Source organism: Spermophilus citellus, assembly GCF_964194105.1.
Source record: "Spermophilus citellus genome assembly, chromosome: 1".
Taxonomy (NCBI): domain Eukaryota; kingdom Metazoa; phylum Chordata; class Mammalia; order Rodentia; family Sciuridae; genus Spermophilus; species Spermophilus citellus.
In genome coordinates, this window is record NC_138182.1 from 106,136,848 (window position 1) to 106,158,415 (window position 21,568).

At 38.3% G+C, this 21,568-nt stretch overlaps 1 protein-coding gene across 1 annotated transcript in view; it reads right to left on the reverse strand.

Annotated features, from left to right (window-relative positions):
- The window catches only part of LOC308645142 (NBAS subunit of NRZ tethering complex-like), a gene marked incomplete at its 5' end in the record, with an annotated part of 158,045 nt that overhangs the window by 66,003 nt on the left and 70,474 nt on the right, over positions 1–21,568 (reverse strand). The window contains 2 exon segments of the mRNA XM_081287196.1: positions 14,523–14,857; positions 15,700–15,950. Coding sequence (XP_081143322.1) covers positions 14,523–14,857; positions 15,700–15,950 — 586 coding nt within the window.

The following is a 21,568-nucleotide window of genomic DNA, read 5'->3' on the forward strand; positions in this document are numbered from 1 at the left end:
CTGCAGTTGTCACCTAAATGTTCTAGTTCCTTCTGCCATTACCTCCTACAATATTTTTAACACAGTAACAGAGGGATCCTGTTAAAACTCTGGCTCAGATTAATTCCCCAGTAACTTCTTATTCATCCAAGGCCCTATTCAAGCTGGCCCCATCTTCTGTAACCTCGCTGACCTGATCTTACCTCCATTACTCTTCTCTACCATTCCACTTCAGCTACACTGGCCACCTCCTGTTCTTCAAATGATACCAGCATGCTCCCTGTCAGCCTCTGTACTACCTGTTCCATCTTCCCTTTGATCACCAAATAGCTTGCTGCTGCCCTACTTCCTTATGGCCTTTGTTCAAATGATACTTTCTCAGTGAAGTCTTCTTTGACCATCTTATTTTAAATTCCAACAGTTCAGTCCTGAGTCCTTCCCAGGTTTATTCTTCATTTGTATTTGTTACTGCTGCACATGTCTGAACTTAATCATTCTGTTTATTATCTAGTTTTAGTTTCTACCTTTCCCTAGCATGTTCTCTAACAGAGATGTTTGCAGGGACAAACATCTATTTAGTGTTATATATCTAGGATGGAGGTACATATTACTTATTCATTGTTATATAACAAGTTACCCCCATTTAGAAGCTTAAAATGCTTACGATCTCAGACTTTGAATCATGAATCTGGGAATAGATTGGCTAGGCAGCACTGGATTAAAGTCTATCATAATTTTACAATCAAACTGCTGGCCAGGACTGAGACCTAACCTCCATGCTTATTCACACGTGTTAGCACCCCTGGTCCCTGGCCATCCACGCCTCTTCACTGAGCTGCTTAAAATAGGGGAGCTGGATCCCCAGAGTGAGTGATCCAAGGGGGTGAGAGAATGCTCCAAACAGAAGCCTTGGTACTTGCGTATCCTAATTTTATAAATGGCATCCCATCACCTCTACTGTATTCTATTTGTTAAGAGGCTTATCAATTCCAGCTCATATTCTAGGAGAAAGAATTACACAAGGTTTAAATATTAGTAAGGACCACTTAGGGCTACCTTAGAGGCTCTCTAAACTAGCACTCAATAAATACTTGCTCAATGAATGGAAAAATTAACCAGTGATGCACATTGGAAGAAAACAGGTTCCAAGTCAGATGGGAAAAAATCATACTGACTCCTCTAAGAACATATGAATTTGTTTTACTCTTTAGCAAATGAAAAAAGGGGAAGAAAAATAATCACCTTCTCAAGTATAAGTGACACCATGCAAAGCCTGTCACAGAAGTCTTTCCTTTTATCAGTCTTGCAAAAAGAAAGTTCTTTTGCTCAGAATTGTTTATAATTTAAGAGTAAATTATGTTGTATCAAGCTTTACAGACTGCATTCCCTAAACTTCATGTATTCTACTTACTCCCATTTATTCTGTGCCTTTGATCATCAAAAATTCCTTTTTAAAAATTCCTTTTTAGATTTGCTCTTCTATGCTTATCCCCTAAACTCATGGTTGTTTGCATTTTTATCAATATAGAATGTGTTTATTGAGCCACACTCTCACCTTGGAAAACAGAAGATAGTAGTCCCTTAAAAGCAGAAGTGTTCAAGTACAGGAATAAAGGACAATGTTCACAACTACAATAACACAAGCCAGCTGAGAGTGGATGAAAGCGTATGCACTACATACTCAAAACCCTTAAAATCATCAGTATTAGTTAACACAATTAACAAATATGAGCTTGGAACATAGAGAACATTCAATGAATACTGCCTCTTTTGTACACACAGAAAGCTTTAATAACCTTAAGTATCAAAGTTCATTTGCTATGCATGCATACATATGCCTCAATAAACTAGGAGCTTCTCAAAAGCAAGGGTCCTGGCATTCCTTAGTTGTTTACAGCACCTAGAATAATGGCAATGAAAAGGTTCTCAAATAGACATTTCCTGAAAGTATATGGAATGAATAAAAATTATTCAGTTCAGAATCACCTTCCACCTCTCAGGAGGAGACATCTAACAATCAAACAATAACTACACCAAAATCAGCTATCAATGGGCATAGTACTTATTTCAAGATTAAAAAAAATATATATCACCTAATATTTAGTAACTGTGAAACCCTGGGGGAAAAACGTTTTATACCATTTTCATAGCTGAGTTCAGTGTGATTATAAAATAGCAACAATAATCACCATATAGTGGGGAAAAGACTAAACCATGAGCATACTACTTGTGCATGGGAGCTTCAGAGGTGCATACTTTAAGACAATTGTGCATTAGGTGTACATCTTTCCTACTAAAAAAAAAAATATGAAGATGAAAATATCTTCTTTCACCAATGTAATATATACTCTAATAATTACATATAAAGATCAAGGTGGTTTGATATATATGCCAATCTTTACAAATAGAGATATATGTAGTTTATTTGGATTGGAAGTAAAAATGTTTTATTTTGAATAAACTTAAATCCATTTAAGTAAACAAAATATTTACTATTTATAGCAGTACATATCAGGTTTGACAAATATTATTCAATAATTTTTACTATTTTTCTATTTTGTTCTTAACTATCGTCTGTTAGAAAGCCTTATTAAGCCCATAACATTTTAAAAACCTAATTACCTGGAGAGGTGTGGGGAAGCACAATTATGGCCCCCAAAGATATCCTCGTTATTAATACTTGTAATCAATGAAAATAGTATCTTATGTGGCAAAGGGACTTTACGGGTATGATTAAAAGTAACAGGGGAGAAAATTCTGGGTTATCTAGGCAGCCCCAAGATAATCTTCGAGTCCTTTAAAAATGGAGAACCCTTCCTGGCTTTGGTGAGAGAGATGTGAAGTTGTTGCTAGCACTGAAGGTAGAGGAGAGGGACCACTAGCCAAGGCATGAGTGTGGCCTGTGTACACAGCAAAAGCAAACAAGCGAGTTCTCACTTGGGGCCTCTGGAAGGCAATGCAGCCTCACCTACAGCTTGCTCTAGCCCCATGAAACCCGTCTGATATGCAACCCACAGCAAGAAATATCAGACAATAAAATACATAAAAGGACTGAAGATGTGGCCCAGTGGTTAAGTGCCCCTGGGTTCAAGCCCTGGCACCAATGAATTAATCAATAAAAGAGTAGCAAGGAGAAGGTGATTAGAATTGGAACACATGCCATACTGGTTATTTGAAGAATAAAGAAAAGGGGATGAGAATGTTTGCAGGGAACATGGTATTTTTACTGCATTGCTGAAAGGGCGGTCACATCAAGGAGGACGTATGTAGCTCTTATTTCTTTGTTGCTACACAAAGGACAACAAATAGAACAGGTGAAAGTGGATTCCATGTAAGAGAATAACACAAACATCTCCAACAAATTTATAGCCTGCCTCAGAAAACTGTAGGCTCCTATCTAAGGAAGAAAAAGATTATCATTTGCTGAAGATCCCTGACACTTGAGCAGTAAGACTAGAAGTGGAATTCTGGCTCAGCTACTAACTTGCTTCTGACCTTGAATAAATTACTCATTTCAAAATGGAGACTTTAATATATATGTAACAGGGCCACTGTGATATTTACTGGAGATAAGGCAAAGTATTGAGCCAGTAGCTGACACATAATTAGTCAGCAATAAATGGTAGCTTTTATTATTACACGACATAGTACATATTGTGATTTCTGTAGAAGACAGATAACAGTTTTACAACTGTTACTTTGACACCCAATTGGGTATGTGTGGTAATAACCATTTTCTCCTTTTTGGAGTTCCTACCTTGACCCATATAGCAGGAAGCTTGTTTCGTGGGTCCCCAAAAGGCAAATACTACTTCATTCTTCACCTTCCACCTCTCAGGAGGAGACATCTAACAAACGACATGGGGACAAGAAACAGCTGAAGGGTAGCTAGCCCTATCCCTTTTCTGTAGATCTACCTGACTGTAAGAGGAGCACACTCTTCTACTCCTCTTATCCCTCCAGTGGAAAAACATTTGGGTAAGGCCTAGGCTTCTGCTCTAGAGCAGCATCTCTGTCCAACATGCTTATGTGGCTACTGAACATTTGAAAGTAACTAGCTTGAGTCGATACATGTATTATATACACATTAGACTAGGATACCTTCACCTATTTTGTTTCATTTCTTAAATGTGGCTACAAGAAAATTTCAAATTCCATAGACGGCTCACATTATAGTTCTATTGGACAGCATTAACCACAGGCTGCCTCTAGGACCCATGAACAAGGAGGAGGAAGCCCTTCTGACAGTGTGTTCGTGCTGCAGACCCGACAGTGTGCTTGGCAAGGCTGTCTGAAGATCCAGTAGGGAATTATACACAGCAGGCAGATGACTCAAGAATCAAGCGTGCCTCCCTCTGATTCTACTAACACCACCACTGAAATTTTGATTTCCATCTACCTAATTCTAATGACTGGTTGTAGCTTGAGAGAGGAAGAATAGCTGCTCTTCTCCCATCGAAATCCAAAGATATGATAGAAATATTTCTAACATGGAAATGGCACAAGCACAGAAGTCAGTGAGGAGCATGAAACAGAGGTAGTGGACTTCTCTAGACCATGAGGGACACAGCTGTCAAAAGCATCTGGATTTCAGTTGAGACATTCACTGAGGGCGGTTTTCACCTGAAAGAAATGAGGTCCTGAATGGAAAACTGTCTGAGGAAGTAGGATTCTCAATCCAGTGGGATTCTACAGCCAAAATAGCATGGCTTAAATGAGAAAATGGCAATTAAGAAAGAATAGTGACTATAGACAGGGATGTGCAAAACAAATCCACCTCAGAGAGGAGAAAGCATCGATGGACAGATTTCCTTTCCTTCAGGTGGGCATGCGTCAGTTCGCCTCTGGATGGTAGGCATTCCCACCAATCTTGGGACAGATGGGGAAGCCCAGTTAAGACGTCTCTGCCTGTTCTTCCCTCTCATACCACGCAGCCACCTCTATGGGCTCTAGCATTCCACTCATGCGAGTTTGGAATAGACTAAGGATCCGAAGAATCCTTTCTGGGAGCCTTATTTTGCTTAGTTCCCATCTCAGGGCTGATGATCTGCTTTATTTTCCAAACTGCAAAGATAAGGAGCTGATGGTGATACATCTTTTTCTATTATTCTTTGAGAATCTTTGAAAATGATGAAAACCTGTTGTGGGATTAAATTAAGACAAAGAGGAGCAGAAAATTCTGCTTAATGAAACTGACTCCACCCAGACACCCAAACCAGACCTCTCTGGCTAAGATGGAAAATTAATCTATCAGTTTCACTTTTGGTGAGTTTATGAATTTCAGATTTTCATTTAATTGAACTTTAGCTGAAAGGGTAAGAGGATCTAATACTTAGGAAGTTAATTTCTCTGAGAATTTAATAAAAGGAATTGAAATTTGGGGCATTTTAAAGTTGCTGACCTGCAGCCTATTTTCTGCTCTCACTTATTAAGCTCATTGCATAACTTCTGGTGGGTTTTAATGATCAGTGCAGTGGGGCAAAATGTGAGATGGGAAATAGAGCTTCTGGAAGCACAGGCTAAACTGTCCACTACTGACCTCAGGAGGACACTCCAAAGACTAGCAGGTACGGAGGACTTGTTGACGACATAGGACCTGCAGGGCCAGGTCCTCACAGATCCCAGCTGTCTTTCTCCCTGGCTGGCAAATGGTTTCATGATCAAGCTTAAACACTTAATGTAACAAAAAGATACTCCCTACTTCTCATGCTTGCACTATGAGGAGAAAAGTTTTCACTCCAATCAGCAGAAAACTCTAGAAGGAAGGAAAGAAGGCATCCTTTTCCTTCACCACACTCTTCAATGCAGGATGAGAAATGGCTTAAAAGCTAAGTGGTGTGTGGCTATACCCTCTCCACCCAGTCAGTCACTCTAGGCTTCCTGACAGAGTTACTTTCTGGAGCAGCTCCACATTGCCCAGTTCCACTAAGTATACACGTGCAGGGTCCAGTGGTTGCAGAGCAGGCCTATCTCCATTCCACCTCTTCCCAAAATATTATTTACTTATCATTGATTTTTTGTTTCTATCTTTCTGAAGTCTAGGAGTGGGAGTGAGGTAGGGAGGGGAGGAGCTGTGAGTAAGCATCACCCTCAAACTCAGAAAAGAGTCACCTCTCCTTGATTTGCTATCCTGACCACGAAATATCAAAAAGCACCCCTCGGGGCTGCCCACTTGCTGTGAGCCTCTTCCTGTCTTATACTTTGCCCTCTCATACAGATCCCCACTAATCTTGATTAATAGGAGAAGAGGTTGGGGAGGAATTAAAAACTTAAAGGCTAAAATTTATAGAAAAAAATGCTGTGTACTGAGCAGTTCATAAAATTGAAAGGTGTTATCAATAAAGCATCCAGCAGGCATTCCATCTTACAGTTTCAAATTATTTATAACACTTCTTACCTCTGGAAAGCTGCTTAGGAATAAATCTATTTTAAGAAATTGAAATTTTAAGACTACCTTTTATGTACTTGCCAGAACATATTCTTATTACATTATAAATATTTAGGAAGTTGGAATGATCTTTCATATAGTCATCAAAGATGGTTGTGGTTTTGGGAAATAATAACCTGTGACACTTGTTCTCAAAGAGTGATCCACAAACTAAAAGAATCCCAAGACTCTTTCAAGGGATCTGCAAGTTAAACATGATTTTATAACAGCACTAAGATATTACTGACCTCTTTCTACTGTGTTGACATTTGTACTGAGGGAGGAAAAGCACAGGTGGATGAAGCTGTGAGTACATAGCACAAATTAAACTATGCCATGAGTCACTATTTTTTATTGTCATTGTGACATAAAGTTCCAGAAAAGAACAAAAATTATATATTAAATATTAAACATTGAGTGCATTTTTTAATGATTAATGATTTCTTCTATGTGAAGAAATAAGATCTATACATAGAGTACTTTATTATGTACTGAAGTAGCAGAAGAAAAACTAAAATTATGTGAGTTGTGAGCTGAAGTAGCTGTTTTTACACACAACACCATTTTTGCTTGAAAGAACAACTGACAGACTATGATTATTCAAACTTGGATATTTGCAGACGTTTAAAAAATTTAGGAATGGAAGGACTCTCTCCAAAGTGAACAAAGCAAACCTATCACTTCAAGGAAACCAGTGCACTATATCCATTGTCAATGATGAAATTTGAACTTTCAAGCATAAATTGGAAAATGTGTTTTCACTACTGTAGGCTTGACTATATCCCAATCAGATTTATATGATGAGACCGGTGCTCATACTAAGGCATGTCATTTTTTTGAATATTATATAATGCCATGTATCAACATTTGAATGATCTGCATAAATCAGTGAACCAATTATTTCCAAATGCCTGATGCAATTCTATTACAAAATAATGTCTGAGTAAGAGATTGATTCAAAATGCAATCTAGACTAATGGTTTTAATGTTAAAGGATACAAAAGGTTCAATAATATTTTTTTTAGATTCCACATTATAATGTTTAAGAATCTACCACTTGTTGAGTTTCAGTGTAGTATCAGAGTACATATCAAATTATAGGCTATTAAAATACCAATCTCGTATCTGTGTAATGCTGGATTTTCTTCATGTGCATCAACCAAAACAGGTAAATTACAGAAACAAATATGAACTATGTTATATTAAGCCAGATATACAAATATAAAACAATTTTACCTTTTCATTGTCTTTTGTAGTGTCTGGAGACAGTGATTTGTCATTCAAATATGCCCAGGTGCCCATCAATAGATGAATGGCTAAACAAAATGTGGTATACATACACAGTAGAGTTCTATTCAGACATTAAGAACAATGAAATTTTATCATTTGCTGCTAAATGGTTAGAACTAGAGAATATCCTGCTAAGTGAAACAAGCCAGACTCAAAGTCAAAGGTCAATTTTTTTTTCCTCTCACATGCACAAGCTAGAGAGAAAAAAGGAATAAAAAGGAGAAATCTTGTAAAAACAGAAGGGAGATCAAGAGAGTAAAAAGTAGAAGTGGGGGCCCAAGGCACTAAACAAAGTTTTAAAATATACTATTCACGTCAGTCTATAAGGGGTCTATTATTAGTCACATTAATTAATGTTAAAACTTTGTTTTCAACTTCTAATATGATAAATACTGATAAATAGAACATTTATAAACCAGAGCTCCTTAGGGTTCTCAGTAATTTTTAATACTATTAAAGTATCTCGAGTTCAGAAGTTCTGAGAATATGATAATAATTAATTAAATGACTACTTCAAGAGTACCAGCTTCATACCATGCTAGGAAGTAGGGAATTGAAGATAAAAGGCATCATCCTTGCCCTCAAAAACATCTCTAAATTCAGCTCCGTCTCCTCATGTGTCACCTTCACAACTCTCGGTACATGATTATTATTATTATTATTATCATTATTATTATTAGCCACGATGTTATGATTCAGCAGGGAGGTCCCACCAGATCTCAGCAAATGCTGACACCATACCCTTGGACTTCCTAGCCTTTAGAAAGGAAAAAGAAAACAGATAAATTATTTTCAAAACCAGCTAATTAATCTCAAAAGAAGAGGAGAGAGAGATGAAGTACAGAGTCAAGATAAATCACCTCAAGGACCAATTTTAAGAAGATAAGGGAAAAAATTAACTTGGAGAATTGATATATGAAAAGAAATACTGAGGTGAAGGTTGCACAGACCTAGAAAATGATGCAGCCAAACAGGAACTCTCCTTGTAAGAGGATGAGATGACAAAAGTGTGGTCCTTTTTTTCCTAGGACCCCTTACTTAGCTAGTGCAGTAACAGCCACATGTCTCAGCAATGTCTGCAGGTAAATGCAACTGAACAAAAGGGAGGCTCTGGAGCAATCCCTGTGCAGTCCTGTGATTTCATCTGGCAAAGAAAACCTGAGCTGCTATCTTAGCTGCTTCCCTAATCTTGAGAACTTCTGATTCCCAACCCAGCTGGAAACAACTCTTGGTATGTGATTATTGTTCTTACAGAAACAGGATGAAAACTAAATAAGAGAAATGGATTCATTTGAAGACTGAAATATTCCTAAGAAAGGAGCAGCAGAACTTGAGAAGCTAGAGTTCTGGATGGAGAAATCTGACAAAGACACAGATATGAAAAAGGATTGTACTCTTAAAACTGCAAACTCCAGTGTATTTGAACACTTCCAGAACTTGCAAAAATGTTAAGGGAGTATGAACAGGTCATCACTGAAGATGGCACAGGATAGAAGACCAGGAAGAAAATAAACAGGATAACTTGGAATTAAAGAGCACCATAAAGCCCCAGGTCTGGTTGTAAGGCACTGTAATAGGGGACAAAACTGATGGTTTCAAAATGCCAAAGTAGGAGAAAGACGATGGATTCCAAAGTCACAGACCAGAACAAACCAAAAAGCAAGAAGTAACCTAGTCTTCTGTGTCTTTTCCTTTGTATTTTGGAGGTGGAAAGAGGACCGGGTGGAGCAGGTAATATTCTATACTGACAACTCATCAACAGGTTATTGACTTGGGACATTCCCAGGTGACATCTGGTGATTTCATGATCCCTATTGTATTGGTTTCTAAACCTTAAACTAGTATCACTGATGTAGGAATTCCTCGCATTTTGAATGTTTCTGAGAAGAAACGTTTTGGGTGGCCTTGTGAATATTACTCTCACCAGGAAAAATAAAAAACAGTTCAATAATTCCTATGTGTCTGAATCTGATTTTATCCAACTTAACCATAGTAATATAATGCTTCTGAGCAAAACTGAAGCGTTCAGTAGGAATTACAAAATTATGTTTATTAAATGATGCTATAGTTTGGATCTTGAATGCTTCTCAAAGGCCCATATGCTTAAAGGCCTGGTCCCTGGCTTGATGCTGCTGCAGGGGTAGAAATTTTAAGAGGTTGAGCCAAGTAGGAGGTCTTTGGGTCACTGAGGGTCTGCCCTTGAAGGTAAAGAGTGACCCTGCTCTCCTCCCCCACTCTCTTCCCCCTGATCATAAGGTGAACAGGTTGTTCCACCTGCCATGAGTGATAAGCTGTCACCACTGTCCAGTTGATCATGCACTGCAATGTCCAAAACTATGAGCCAAAATAAACCTTCTCTCTTTATAAGTCTATTATCTAAGGTATTTGTTATAGTAATTTGAGGATTTGTTATAGTAATGTGTCTAACATATTAGATATCCAGTAAAGATTAAATATGCTTCAGTTCTTGTCATCATTCCAACCTCATGACGAATGTACTTCTCAAATTGTTTTACTATATATTTTTTAAAATTTAAGTTTCTTTCAAGCATGTTTTCCATTGCTTGATGTCTCTGATGGTAACTACTGAGGTATGGAACATAACTAAACCTGAACTTCTCATGTTCAATCTGAGACTACATAAACTACGTTTGATTCATGCATCAGAAAATTATATGTCAATCCAGGTCTGGTGGTGCATGCCTATAATCCCAGCTCTCAGAAGGCAGGAGAATTGTAAGTTCAATGACAGTGTGGGCAACTTAACGAGACCTTGTCTCAAAATGAGGGGCTGGGGTTGTAGCTCATTCGTAGAGTGCTTGCCTAGCATGTGTGAGGCACTGGGTTCAATTCTCAGTGCCACATAAAAATAAATAAAACAAAATAAAGGTCTGTTGACAACTAATGTTTTAAAAAAAGAGAGAAGTGTTGGGTATGTAGTTCAATGGTGAAGCACCCCCAAGTTTGATCCTCAATACCACAAACAAAAAAGGGCAGTTAAGTGGTTTAGCATTTGCCTAGCATATGCAAGGACCTGGGTTCGTTCCCTAGTAAACTCTCCCCAATCCCCATGTCATGTATCATCCTACGCAATTAGATAATACACTTTATCTCTTTATCTAAACATTTTTATATAGACCACTTAATCATTATGGTGAAAGACATATTTCTATTCTTAGTTAAAAGACAATATTAGCATAGCAGAGACTCTCCAGTTACAATGCAACCCCTTGAGAGAAGTAAACTTTAAAAAAAAAAAACATGATTTGACCTAAACAAATTTTACTCTCCCCAATTTTTTATGCCAAGTTGTTCTTCTATCCTATTATGGAATAATAGGATAGAAGAACAAAGAGTTGCTTATTTCAAGAATTTGAACAGCTATAATATGAAAGATGCCCTTCTACTGTTTCCATAGCTTCAGAGGCAGAACCCCAAAGTGGGGACTACAAGGAGGAAGAAGGGGAGAAAACAAGAAAGAAGCAAGGAAGGACAGACGGGGGCTTCATTATCAATAGAACTGGTGTCCAAAGGCCAGAGGGTTGACAGATACGCGGTTTCCAGCCATTTTTATGCTCCAGTTCAGGAGAGACAACATGTTCCCACCAGGAACAGTGGTTTACAACAGCAGTGACTTGTCAGTGGTGCAAGCTAGAACGCGAGGCACCTGAGGGACCAGGGGTGAGGGGAGCAGGAAATGTCTATCCCATTCCTGGTTAAAAAGTACTGGGAAAGATACTAGAAGGCCTTTTTAAAATTCCATTGACACCAAAGGGTACTTAAAGAATTCCAGCAAACTTCTTGATAGATTTCATAAGTGACAGGAGTAATGTCCTGCCTATGGATGTGGCCACATTAGTAACCAACAGTAAGTAGAAAACACAAGGGCAGGGGTTACACAGATGTTTCCCGTATCTAACCACATCAGGTCTGAACCAAGCAATGCTGTTTAGACCTGCCTTTCATCTTCTCTGTCTTCCTAGACTTACCACCTACTAACGTGCTCTCTGTCCTTTCCATGATAATTTCTTTAATGCCGAGTTGGATAAGCAATAGGAGAGCAACTCTAACCTGACCGGATCACATAAAACAATTGGGATTTGCAGCAAAAGACTTCAAACATTTCTGTCCTTTTCCCTTTTGCACATTCATCACCTCAAATGACGTGAAAATCATTCTCTTGCAACAAGACGTTAATATTGCTTTGTGAGTATTGCCCCCAGAATTTCTAAGAATTCTGCTGATGTGTTAACTAAATGACTGTGACCAGGAGTGCGGGAGCCCATCCTGCTGTATTACCTGGACTGGGCACTCAAGGTTTGGGATATTCCTGACTTCCAATATCTGAACGATTACTGCCTTTTTTTTTTTAAATATACTCTAGAATAAGATTACTACTTCTGAAAATTTGGTTCTCAATTAAATGTGGGTACACATTTGAAAACTGAACACTGTATGAATAGTACACACTTATTTTACATTTTTAACATCACGTACAAGCTGTGGGAACATCTGGTGTTTTGCAGATTTGGACAAATCCAGCTGCATTTCCTCTTCCAAATGTGTCCTCTGACATTTGTGGGTTGTGTTTCATTTTTATATTCTCTCTATATAAATAGGACAGCAGTGTGTGGCTTTAAACATTTATCTAAATTTTACACTTTTCCTCTCTGATCAGAAAATTAAAAGCTTGCTGATTAATAAAATGAAAGCAAATACTATAGCTAGACTAACAAAAATTACTTCTAGATGTAGTAGTCTAAACACTCTCTATATATCTACCTGATGATAGAAAACCATCTCTTGAGAACAGCTACAAAAAACCTCTATGCTTTGGATATACCATCTGAGCTAAGAGGAAGCAACAAAAGCTGACTGACTTCATCTTCACTGAGTCAGCCAGGCATTTTCTCCTCAGAAAAATACAAACATAGGAACAAAAGATTATGCCATCCATTTTCAGATGGTTGGTGGACATCTTAAAGTGCAAGATTACGATTAGATGAAGCGATGAAAATGTGCTGTAACTTAAAATCAGACTCAAAACATAAATAACAGCTAAAACTCTAAGTGAACCCTGTACCACAGTCATAAGTTTAATCATTAATAAGTAATTGCTGCTGGAAGGTCTAAAACTGTCAAGACACACACCTCCATATACATGTTCAAATTAGCATATGGCCTTTGCTAACCAGTCCTACACCCACATAAAATATTTAAAACCTCCTTTAGCCTGAAGTAGGGCTGAGAGATTGCCTTAGGAGGGGACTCCCTCATTGCCTCAGCTGGTCTCCTTGCTTATCTGCCTTTCAGCCAGGGCTTAGGCCCCAGCTCTGCGGTTACTTTTCTAGGATACAAACTGACCACATGGATCTATTCGTTCCCATATATTACCAGGCTCCTGCATGGCCTCTCTCATTTGGACCCAGCCTTGCTATGGACATAGCCCAGGACAGTCTGTTCTTTTGGGTCTGAAATGCTTGGGGTTCTCTGACCATCGCACCCTACCTGTCTCTAGACTGGCTCCAATGATTTGTTCTATGACTTTTGAGGGGTGGCACAGTTCAGTGACGAGGCGTAAAGGCTATGGAGGAAGTCAGTCTCCCTCAAGTTCAATTTGTGGCTCCTCATTACCAACTTAGCTTTGTCTATAAAGTCAGAGTAATAATGTTATCTTCCTCAGAGATTACTCAGCCCTGACTCTGCCTTGGAAAAGGCAGAAGACCTGAGGCCACACTACATAGCTGATATGTGACAGATTCAGAGTTCAAAGCCAGATTTGCATGACTCCAAACTTATGATTTTTTTTCAAATATACCACAGCATTTTCCTTTAAAACAATTCTTACTTTCTTCCTTGAAAGTAACAAAAATGATTATCTCCTTTTCAATGCAGTCCTTATAAAATTGAACCAAGTTGTTAATTAAATTACTTGGGTTACAGCAATTTAAAAAAAAGAAGTCTTTGGTTATACACAACTGTGCATCTAGTTAGGTAAAACCTAGCCTTCTCCACAGAGAAGTGGAGTTTGATCCACTCCTATGCCAACCTTCAAATGAATGGTTTGTATTCTCTGTAATTATCCGATTTCCAGGATACTAATAACTATAATGAAGCTGACTTGGGGTAAGGAGAAAGCAAAGATGGGCAAAAGGAGATTTTATTTTTAAAAAGGCATTCCAGAGACAACAACTTTCTGTAGAGGCTGGGAGATTTTCCAGAGGAGAGAACACCTGGGGCCCAAGCAATGAGAAAGGATATTTTCCTAGCAATAAAACCTGGGTGAGAGAGAGAAGGAGAGAAAGACCTCCGCCATCTCTTCTGAGGGAAAGTACACATTGCTGAGGGACTGAGAGCAGCTATTAAGATCAACTCCAAGGGTTCAGATCTGAGCATGGAAAATTGGAAAATGTGACAGGCAGTATCTATCTCCGAGCCATATGCTGTGTGATTTTCAATGTGAAATTTTTTAAGGGCTCAATTTAATAGAAATTGTTAGTGTGAGTTCTGAATAAAGGTACTCTTGGCTTGACAATGGATTTTCTTTACCCTTGAAAATGTATTTTAAAACGATATATCATCAAAAACTATAATATGTATAAAAAACCATGTAAGTTAGAAAAGGTGAATCTGATTTTCACTATCTAAACATCTATAATGGAGAAAAATGATCCCAATTAAAACCTCATGCTTAGCAAAATAAATAAATAAATAATAAAAACCTAAAAGAAAGAAAAAAAAAATCAAAGGACAAGCAATCTACAGACTGTGAAAACAATTTTCATTTCTTCTAAACCACTCAACATACTTTCTATCTTTTGGTTACCTTGGCCACAGCCTTTGGAGAGAATGTAATCACATCCACCACAGCAATGAGGTCACCTGGGTGGAGGCGGTCAAAGTATTTCACGCAGATATCATAGGCATGAAGCCACTCTGGGGAGGACTCTGGGATTTGTTTGATGAGGTGAGGGTCTCCAGTCCAGAATAACTTCTGTAACCAAACAGTGTACAGAGAGCTGGGCAAAAGCATCCGTCCCTCCTTTGCAGGGATTTTGGGAGCAAGCTTGGAAATAGATAAGATATTTTGACTTGAAAGAACTGGCTCCAGTGCATCAAGAGGATTCTTATTTTCATCTGTCAATTTTTTGTAATTAAGACCTAATGAGAAAAGAAAGTGGGTAAGCGGTTCACTCAGATATATACACACACACAGAAACAATCTCCCATTTACACTAGGCAGTTGGTTTCATTTAAAGATCAGAAGATCTGAGAACTGGTCCCAGCCTGAAACTTGATTAGCTCTGCAATCCTAGACAGGCCACTCTGTGTGCTCCAGTTTTCTCATGTGTACACTCAGGAAGGCAGTATCTTCTCACCTCCCCAGGCTTCCACAAGTCCTAAGTCTTCTCCAGACTGCATTATATTTGTTTGTTATTTATCTAGCATTTCACCAGCTACCTATAGACAGGGATTGATCTTAGCCCTTATTCCTTTGTAAGTGGAAAAAAACAACAACCCTGAAATACATTCTCAAAGCTGTTATGAATATCAAATAAATATAGACATGAAAGTGCCATGCAACTTATCAGAGATTTAACAGTAGTATTAGCATGTTTAATTTCTTAATTATGAGCACAGGGACCCTATTCTAAAGATTTCCACAATTTATCAAAGATGCAAAGGCTCTTTTTCAAGTGTTTCATGCATATTTTTAAATAGGCTCCATTGAAGTGAACTTGAATGTCTTAGTCAATGGAAACAGGGATAAACCTCTGGAACAGGAGTTGAAGCTGTGGGTTTAAGGATTAGGTTTATCAGAACTCACTGTAGGACTTTCAATAGGTCTCTTACTTTTTCTGATATTTAATTCCCTCAGCTGTTAGGGAAGGAATTGAAAAAACAGAATAGTAACTACAGTTGATCAACTTCAATATTCTGTGTATATAATTCTAATTGTGTACAAAAAAACCCAAGTTTGAGCGGCGACATGAGCATCCTACCTGATGCGAAAACTTTAAACTTCTTCAGCAGCCGAATGTGGGTTTCTGGCTTAATGGCATGTCTACCTAAGTCTGCACATCCACTGTTTTCCAGAAGAGTGAAATAATACAGCAGCCTTTCGTGATCAAGGCCACCAATAGTGGGGTAAATATACTTGGCCATGTGCTTCTGAAAGGCTTCAGGATCAGTCTTCAAAGTCTGGAGGAGATGAAGGGCTTGGGCCCGCTTTTCAATTTCTCCTGTGGACAAACTGAAATTAAGAGCCAAAGAAAGTGTTGAGATTTGGTTCCTTTATCCAACAGCATAATTTTTTAAAACTCAGCTGGAAAGTCTACTTCATTCAGATCCCTTCCTCTTGCCTAATCAAAGACTTTCAGCCAGCAGGATCCAGGAAGCTCTTAAGAGAGGATAACAACACACGTCGGATGCCGACCACTACACCGCATGGCCCTCATATCACGTACGGGCCCAGCAGCCCTGTGAAGGAGGGCGTCCCTGCATCAGAAGGGTTGTTCAATGCTTCCCAGCTAGAATACAAACCAAGATCTATCAGCTTCCACTGTAAATCATTTACCCATGTCACAAGAAAAAAATTTAAATCTGCACTTCAGTATAGAAACACTACAACCTTATTTCAAGAATTCAGGAAACAGCGAGGGGAAGAAAAAGTCCAAACTTTCAGGCATAAGTGTTATATCTAAGAGTCTTGAATTGATATTCTATAGATCCCAATTTTATACTGTGTTCAAATAAAATGGCAAAGAAGAAATAAGTGTATTTTCTCTTGAATTAACTTTAGTAATACTACTTGAACAAAACACATATCTTAATATTTTCATACTAATGTAAATGTCTTCGTAATATAATAAAAACCATTTAAGGTTAACTTATTGGGGTAAAAAAAAAAAATCAAGCATTTTTTTGTTTGTTTGATCTGTGTTTTGGACAGAAAGGAAAGGAGTCCACTTTGGTCTACGTTTGTCCCTGGATAGAATTATCAGGTCTAGTGTCACCACAATGGCCTAGAGAAAACGTATTTTTAGTGCTCCAATTTTAAGGGTCCTTAAGGCAGCCCTACAGACTAACAGAAACGTCCAGTTTCCAAGATTCCCACAGGCAGAAATAAAAGTATCTGGGGGCAACAATGAGACCCTGGGCAAGAAAGTTAGATTTCAGATGACTTTAAAGCAACCTCTCTGAAATATGATACCCTGTTTACTAGAAATACCATTTTTAGAAAGTGTCAAAGGGGATATGTGTTTGGTTTTTGTACATGAACAATATAAATTGTGTTTTAAAACTTTTATGAGACTATAAAAATTCTTGGGATAAAAGAGACAATCTATAAAATCAAAATATAATTTTAAAAACGTTTCTTTTTACTTTCACTTCAAGAGAAATGTTGTTTTCCATTAAGACAGTTCAAATACTTGCAAAAATATACCTATCTATAAAATTTTCCTTCACTGCCTCTTCTGAGTCACTGACATGCTAAATATTCTGATACCCATAACATATATAACTATTATACTATGATGGCATAGATCACATTACATCTTGTTTAACTTTAGTTTATCAGTACCAAGGTCCAGTGTGTGATACAAAAGAACCATTCAATAACATGACTTACAAATGCATGAGTGGATGTCCTTTATAAATAGGTGTCATCTACATACAAAGCACTGTGCTCTGGGAAGGATATAAAGATTTACAGCACAGAACTCTCCTCCAGGTCTGAAAATCGAGTTTAGTTTTCCGTACTTGGCATTGAACAACAATGCAAACCAATGGTAAGTGCTGACAAAGGACATAAAATTGTATTCTAATTAAGATAAAGACGACTAAAAGCTATGACTGCAGAAGTAGAAATCAATGATAACAGAAGACAAAGAAGTACTTGAGTTTGACATTGTAGAAAGGAATGAAGCAGAAATAACATGATTCAAAGTACCACAGCAAGAAAGCACAAGGCCTGATCATGGAACAGGACAGCAGAAACGGCGACTGTTCGGAAAATACTCTTGACCCTATCATTACTCTTAATTGTGCAATGTCATCTCTGGGGGAAAAAAAAAAAAAAAAACTGCACATGGTAGTATAGGAAAGTGACTCACAGTAACTTACAAAATGAGGTCTGAAGACATGAGGAGATAAATAATAAGCCATGTAGCCCCGATAAGATGATGCATATTGACAAAGACTTGCAAGCAGAAAAAGGTGCAGAACAGAGAAGAAAAACAAATTTGCCTTGATTATGGTGACAGCTAGGCTAGCAAGTTAAAACTGGGTCATTATCAACTCATAGTTAAAGAAACTGCTATCAAGATAGGTTACATGACTTGCCTAAGTCCAAGCATCCCGATCTGTCTGGACTCAAAAGTCTAAGTTTGTCCACACATCACACAGCAGCCATTGACTCAAGAAGGTCAAGTGTCCAAACTAACAACCGCTTGAGAAACAGCACAGAAAGCACTGCTGCAATGATCTCGAAGGGCTCTGATGTCACACTTCACTCCTAACACCCTGATAAACAGTATTCAAGACAGATTCATCCACAAAATGGAAAACAATGACTAAATCATAACAGTCTATTTAGTTCATCTGTGTTTGACTCGATTTTGGATCTAGTCTGTCTCAATCAACATTAATTTTTCCTGTGCCCACCCACTTATCCTTCTGTGCCTACAATTCAGTTTGCCTCATGTGCAATTTTACCTAATTATCTTGTCAAGACAGATAGTGGAATACCTTTACTGACACTTTATAAATACCCAAACCTCCCTTTTCAGTAAATTACAATGTGCTGAGATCTTTTATAGATGCCAGTAATCAATAGCTGTTTTAATAGTTTCCATTGAAAGACGCTGTTATCTTCCCTTTGGAACAAGAAATGAAATCTCTGCCTAGAAAACAATTCCAAAGAACTTACATTCAAGAGAGTAGGAAGAAATACCATGAAACCACTATGGACTTTTCAGTAATCAACTTAATGATTACCCTTAAAAACAGTTTAAGTACATTTTCCTGAACCAAGTTTAGGTATAAAGCAACTTAAACATACAGTGCATATTTAACTTTCAAAGATTAACTACAGGAAGAAGCTAGCGTTAGCTGTACTCGATGCATAAGGGATAAACTTTTAGTACTAATCCCACCATCAAGGTGTTCTGTCACGGCTTCAAGTTGCCAATCGCCCCAAAATATGACTCAAAATCAGCAAGTATTGAAAGTTAGAAAAGAAGTTTATTTAAATACATTTTTCTGTACTCAGTCTAAGACTGAGTGATAATGCAATTCCATTAGCTGACTGAAAGGGATACTTAGAATGTGAGAGGGAGGAGGAAGAAAGAGAATGGGAGAGGGCTGCAGGGCGAGGCTGAAGAGAGCAAGGGGATGGGATTTAAATGGAATTTAGCAATAACCTGCCAGTGCTTCTGCCCGATTGATTGCCTCGTTTACTCCTTACAGTAACTCTCTGCAGAAGACCTCGTTATTCTTGTTCTCCGAGGTAAGCCAAAGTACAGATAAAACTCCCATAACTAGTAAGAGATGGAAACTGATTCCAAGTTGGGTCTCCCAAATTCAGATCTGTTTTACTCAATAAAGCAACAGAGCCAATATTTTCATATGAGATTGTATATGAGAGAGACAGTTCAGTAGAGTACTTATGGCCATTTCCCCAAAGACTAGTCAGTCACAAAGCATGGAGGTCTACAAATCCACAGGAATGACCAGCATGCTAACTTACAACTACTCGTGCAAGGGGATCAACCCAAGAAGGGTAGGGTGTGAATGCCTCAAGATGACCCCGACACGGCAGCCTGGGGCTGCAATGCAGCTTGCAGCAGCACCTGTGACTACTATAGGGAAAATGTAGGCAAAATGAATGTCACTAACTTTTCAAAAAAAAAAAAAAAAAACACCCAGAGAGTTGATGGAAGAATCAGCAATGAATATCTCAGACTAGTTTCTGTCACACTGATTCTCCATGAGTTCCTTAATAGAACATTTTCTGCTATGAATGGAGTGGTCAAATTAAAAGCAATGGAAATTAGTTATCTTCATTTTTTAAGGCCTTGTGGATTTGTGTGTATGTGTGTGTGTGTATACAAACAACAGTTCTGTTCAAGTTCTCTCTCCTTAGATCAAAAGAAAAATCAAGGGCTGGAGATGGAGCTCAGTAGCAGAGCATTTGCCTGGCATATATATATATATATATATATGCAAGGCCCTGGGTTTGATCCCCAGCCCTGACCAAAAACAAAGAAAGAAATTAGAACCAAATTTATGGCTCAATTTAAAAAACCCTGAAAGGCCCATGATCTGAATATCTACATGCAACATTCCCTACTCTAATATGTATCTTTCCTGGTCCTGGATTTTTGTTTTAATTGTCAAAGTTATAACAAGCCTTTAATAAACTGAGGTACCTTAAATTCTAGGAAATAGGTATGGCTTTAAATCTCCCCCCTTCATATACTAATCACTCTGATACCACCTCCTCAATTGTGTCAGGGTCTTCAAGGGAGAGGAACCTGGAAGAGGTAGACAGAATACTTTACAACAAGGCAACCTGGACACAGACCTCACTGAATGATCAATAACAACCCCAAGTCATAAATTTGGTCTCATCTGCTTCAACTCAGAAAAAGGCAGATTCACTACAGTTTGTTCTATCTTCTCACAGAGATACCATGTTCTTGCCCATCTCTGCATTTGAGATGAATGAATCCTCCCTAAAGAATATGAAATTCACTATGAAAAATAGCACAGCACATCTAGGGTCCCTGTGAAGAGGAACCCTTTTTATGGTACTTAGTAAACTTGCAATTTACCTTTGGGCTATTTTAGGGGACAGGGAGAAGAAGGGGTCCCTATTAGGTTATAAGCTACATGGGGACAAGAATGTGACTCAGTACATTGTGCTTAGAATACAAAGATACTAAATAATAATACCATCAACAACATTAATAGATATAGTTCTAGTATACCAGACACGTAACTCCAGTATTTTAAAAGGATCCTGTGTCCAAAACTGAGAGACACTCATGGAGTCAGCAAAATTAACAAAAATTACAGTAAGAGAATTAACCAGAATAGTACTGAAAGAATCACCTAGGTACACAATTTCCACAGATTTCTTCCAATCTTCACAACCCTCCAGGGTAAGAATAATAGTCCCTATAACTAAGAAAACAGTGACTTAAGAGAATTAGGAAACACTCAAAAGGCTGCACAGTTGGTGGGTCTGGCCAGTAGCACTGGATCTTAAAACTTGATTTGATTCCAAACCCCATGCTGACCCATCAGGTCACATGCCCACTGAGAGCTCCCGCTGTCTGTAAGATCCACCAATGTCTAGTGTAGCCTCAGGGTGAAATGGATACTAAATCTGCAGTGAGTGACAAGTCTACCTCGAGCCTCAGGGCAGAACATACTCCAGCAGGACTAAGCAGCCATGAGAGACTGTCCAGCAGTTGCAAGTGACTTAGGCATGACCATGGAAAAGCAGTATACTGCTTAAAACAGTATAAGAAGGGGGAAAAGAAACCAGGAACTCAAGTATGGGTGTTTATGAGAACTCTGAGAGCTACAGGGAATAACTGCCCTTAGTGAGGCACTGATCATGCATTGCCTGCTGTAGGTTAAATATTTTACCATTAAATCATTTTATTATTCCTTAAAGTCAAGAAAATGAACTTCAGGGAAGTGAATGTTCTGGTCTAAGGACACAGAAATAGGATGACATCAATAGGATCTGATCTAGCCATCCAACTGGAGGCTCATACTCCACAGGCTGAGGACATTCCACCACACCCGACTATGAAGCTGCTGTGGGGGTCACACCTCCAAGTCCACCAAGAGAGG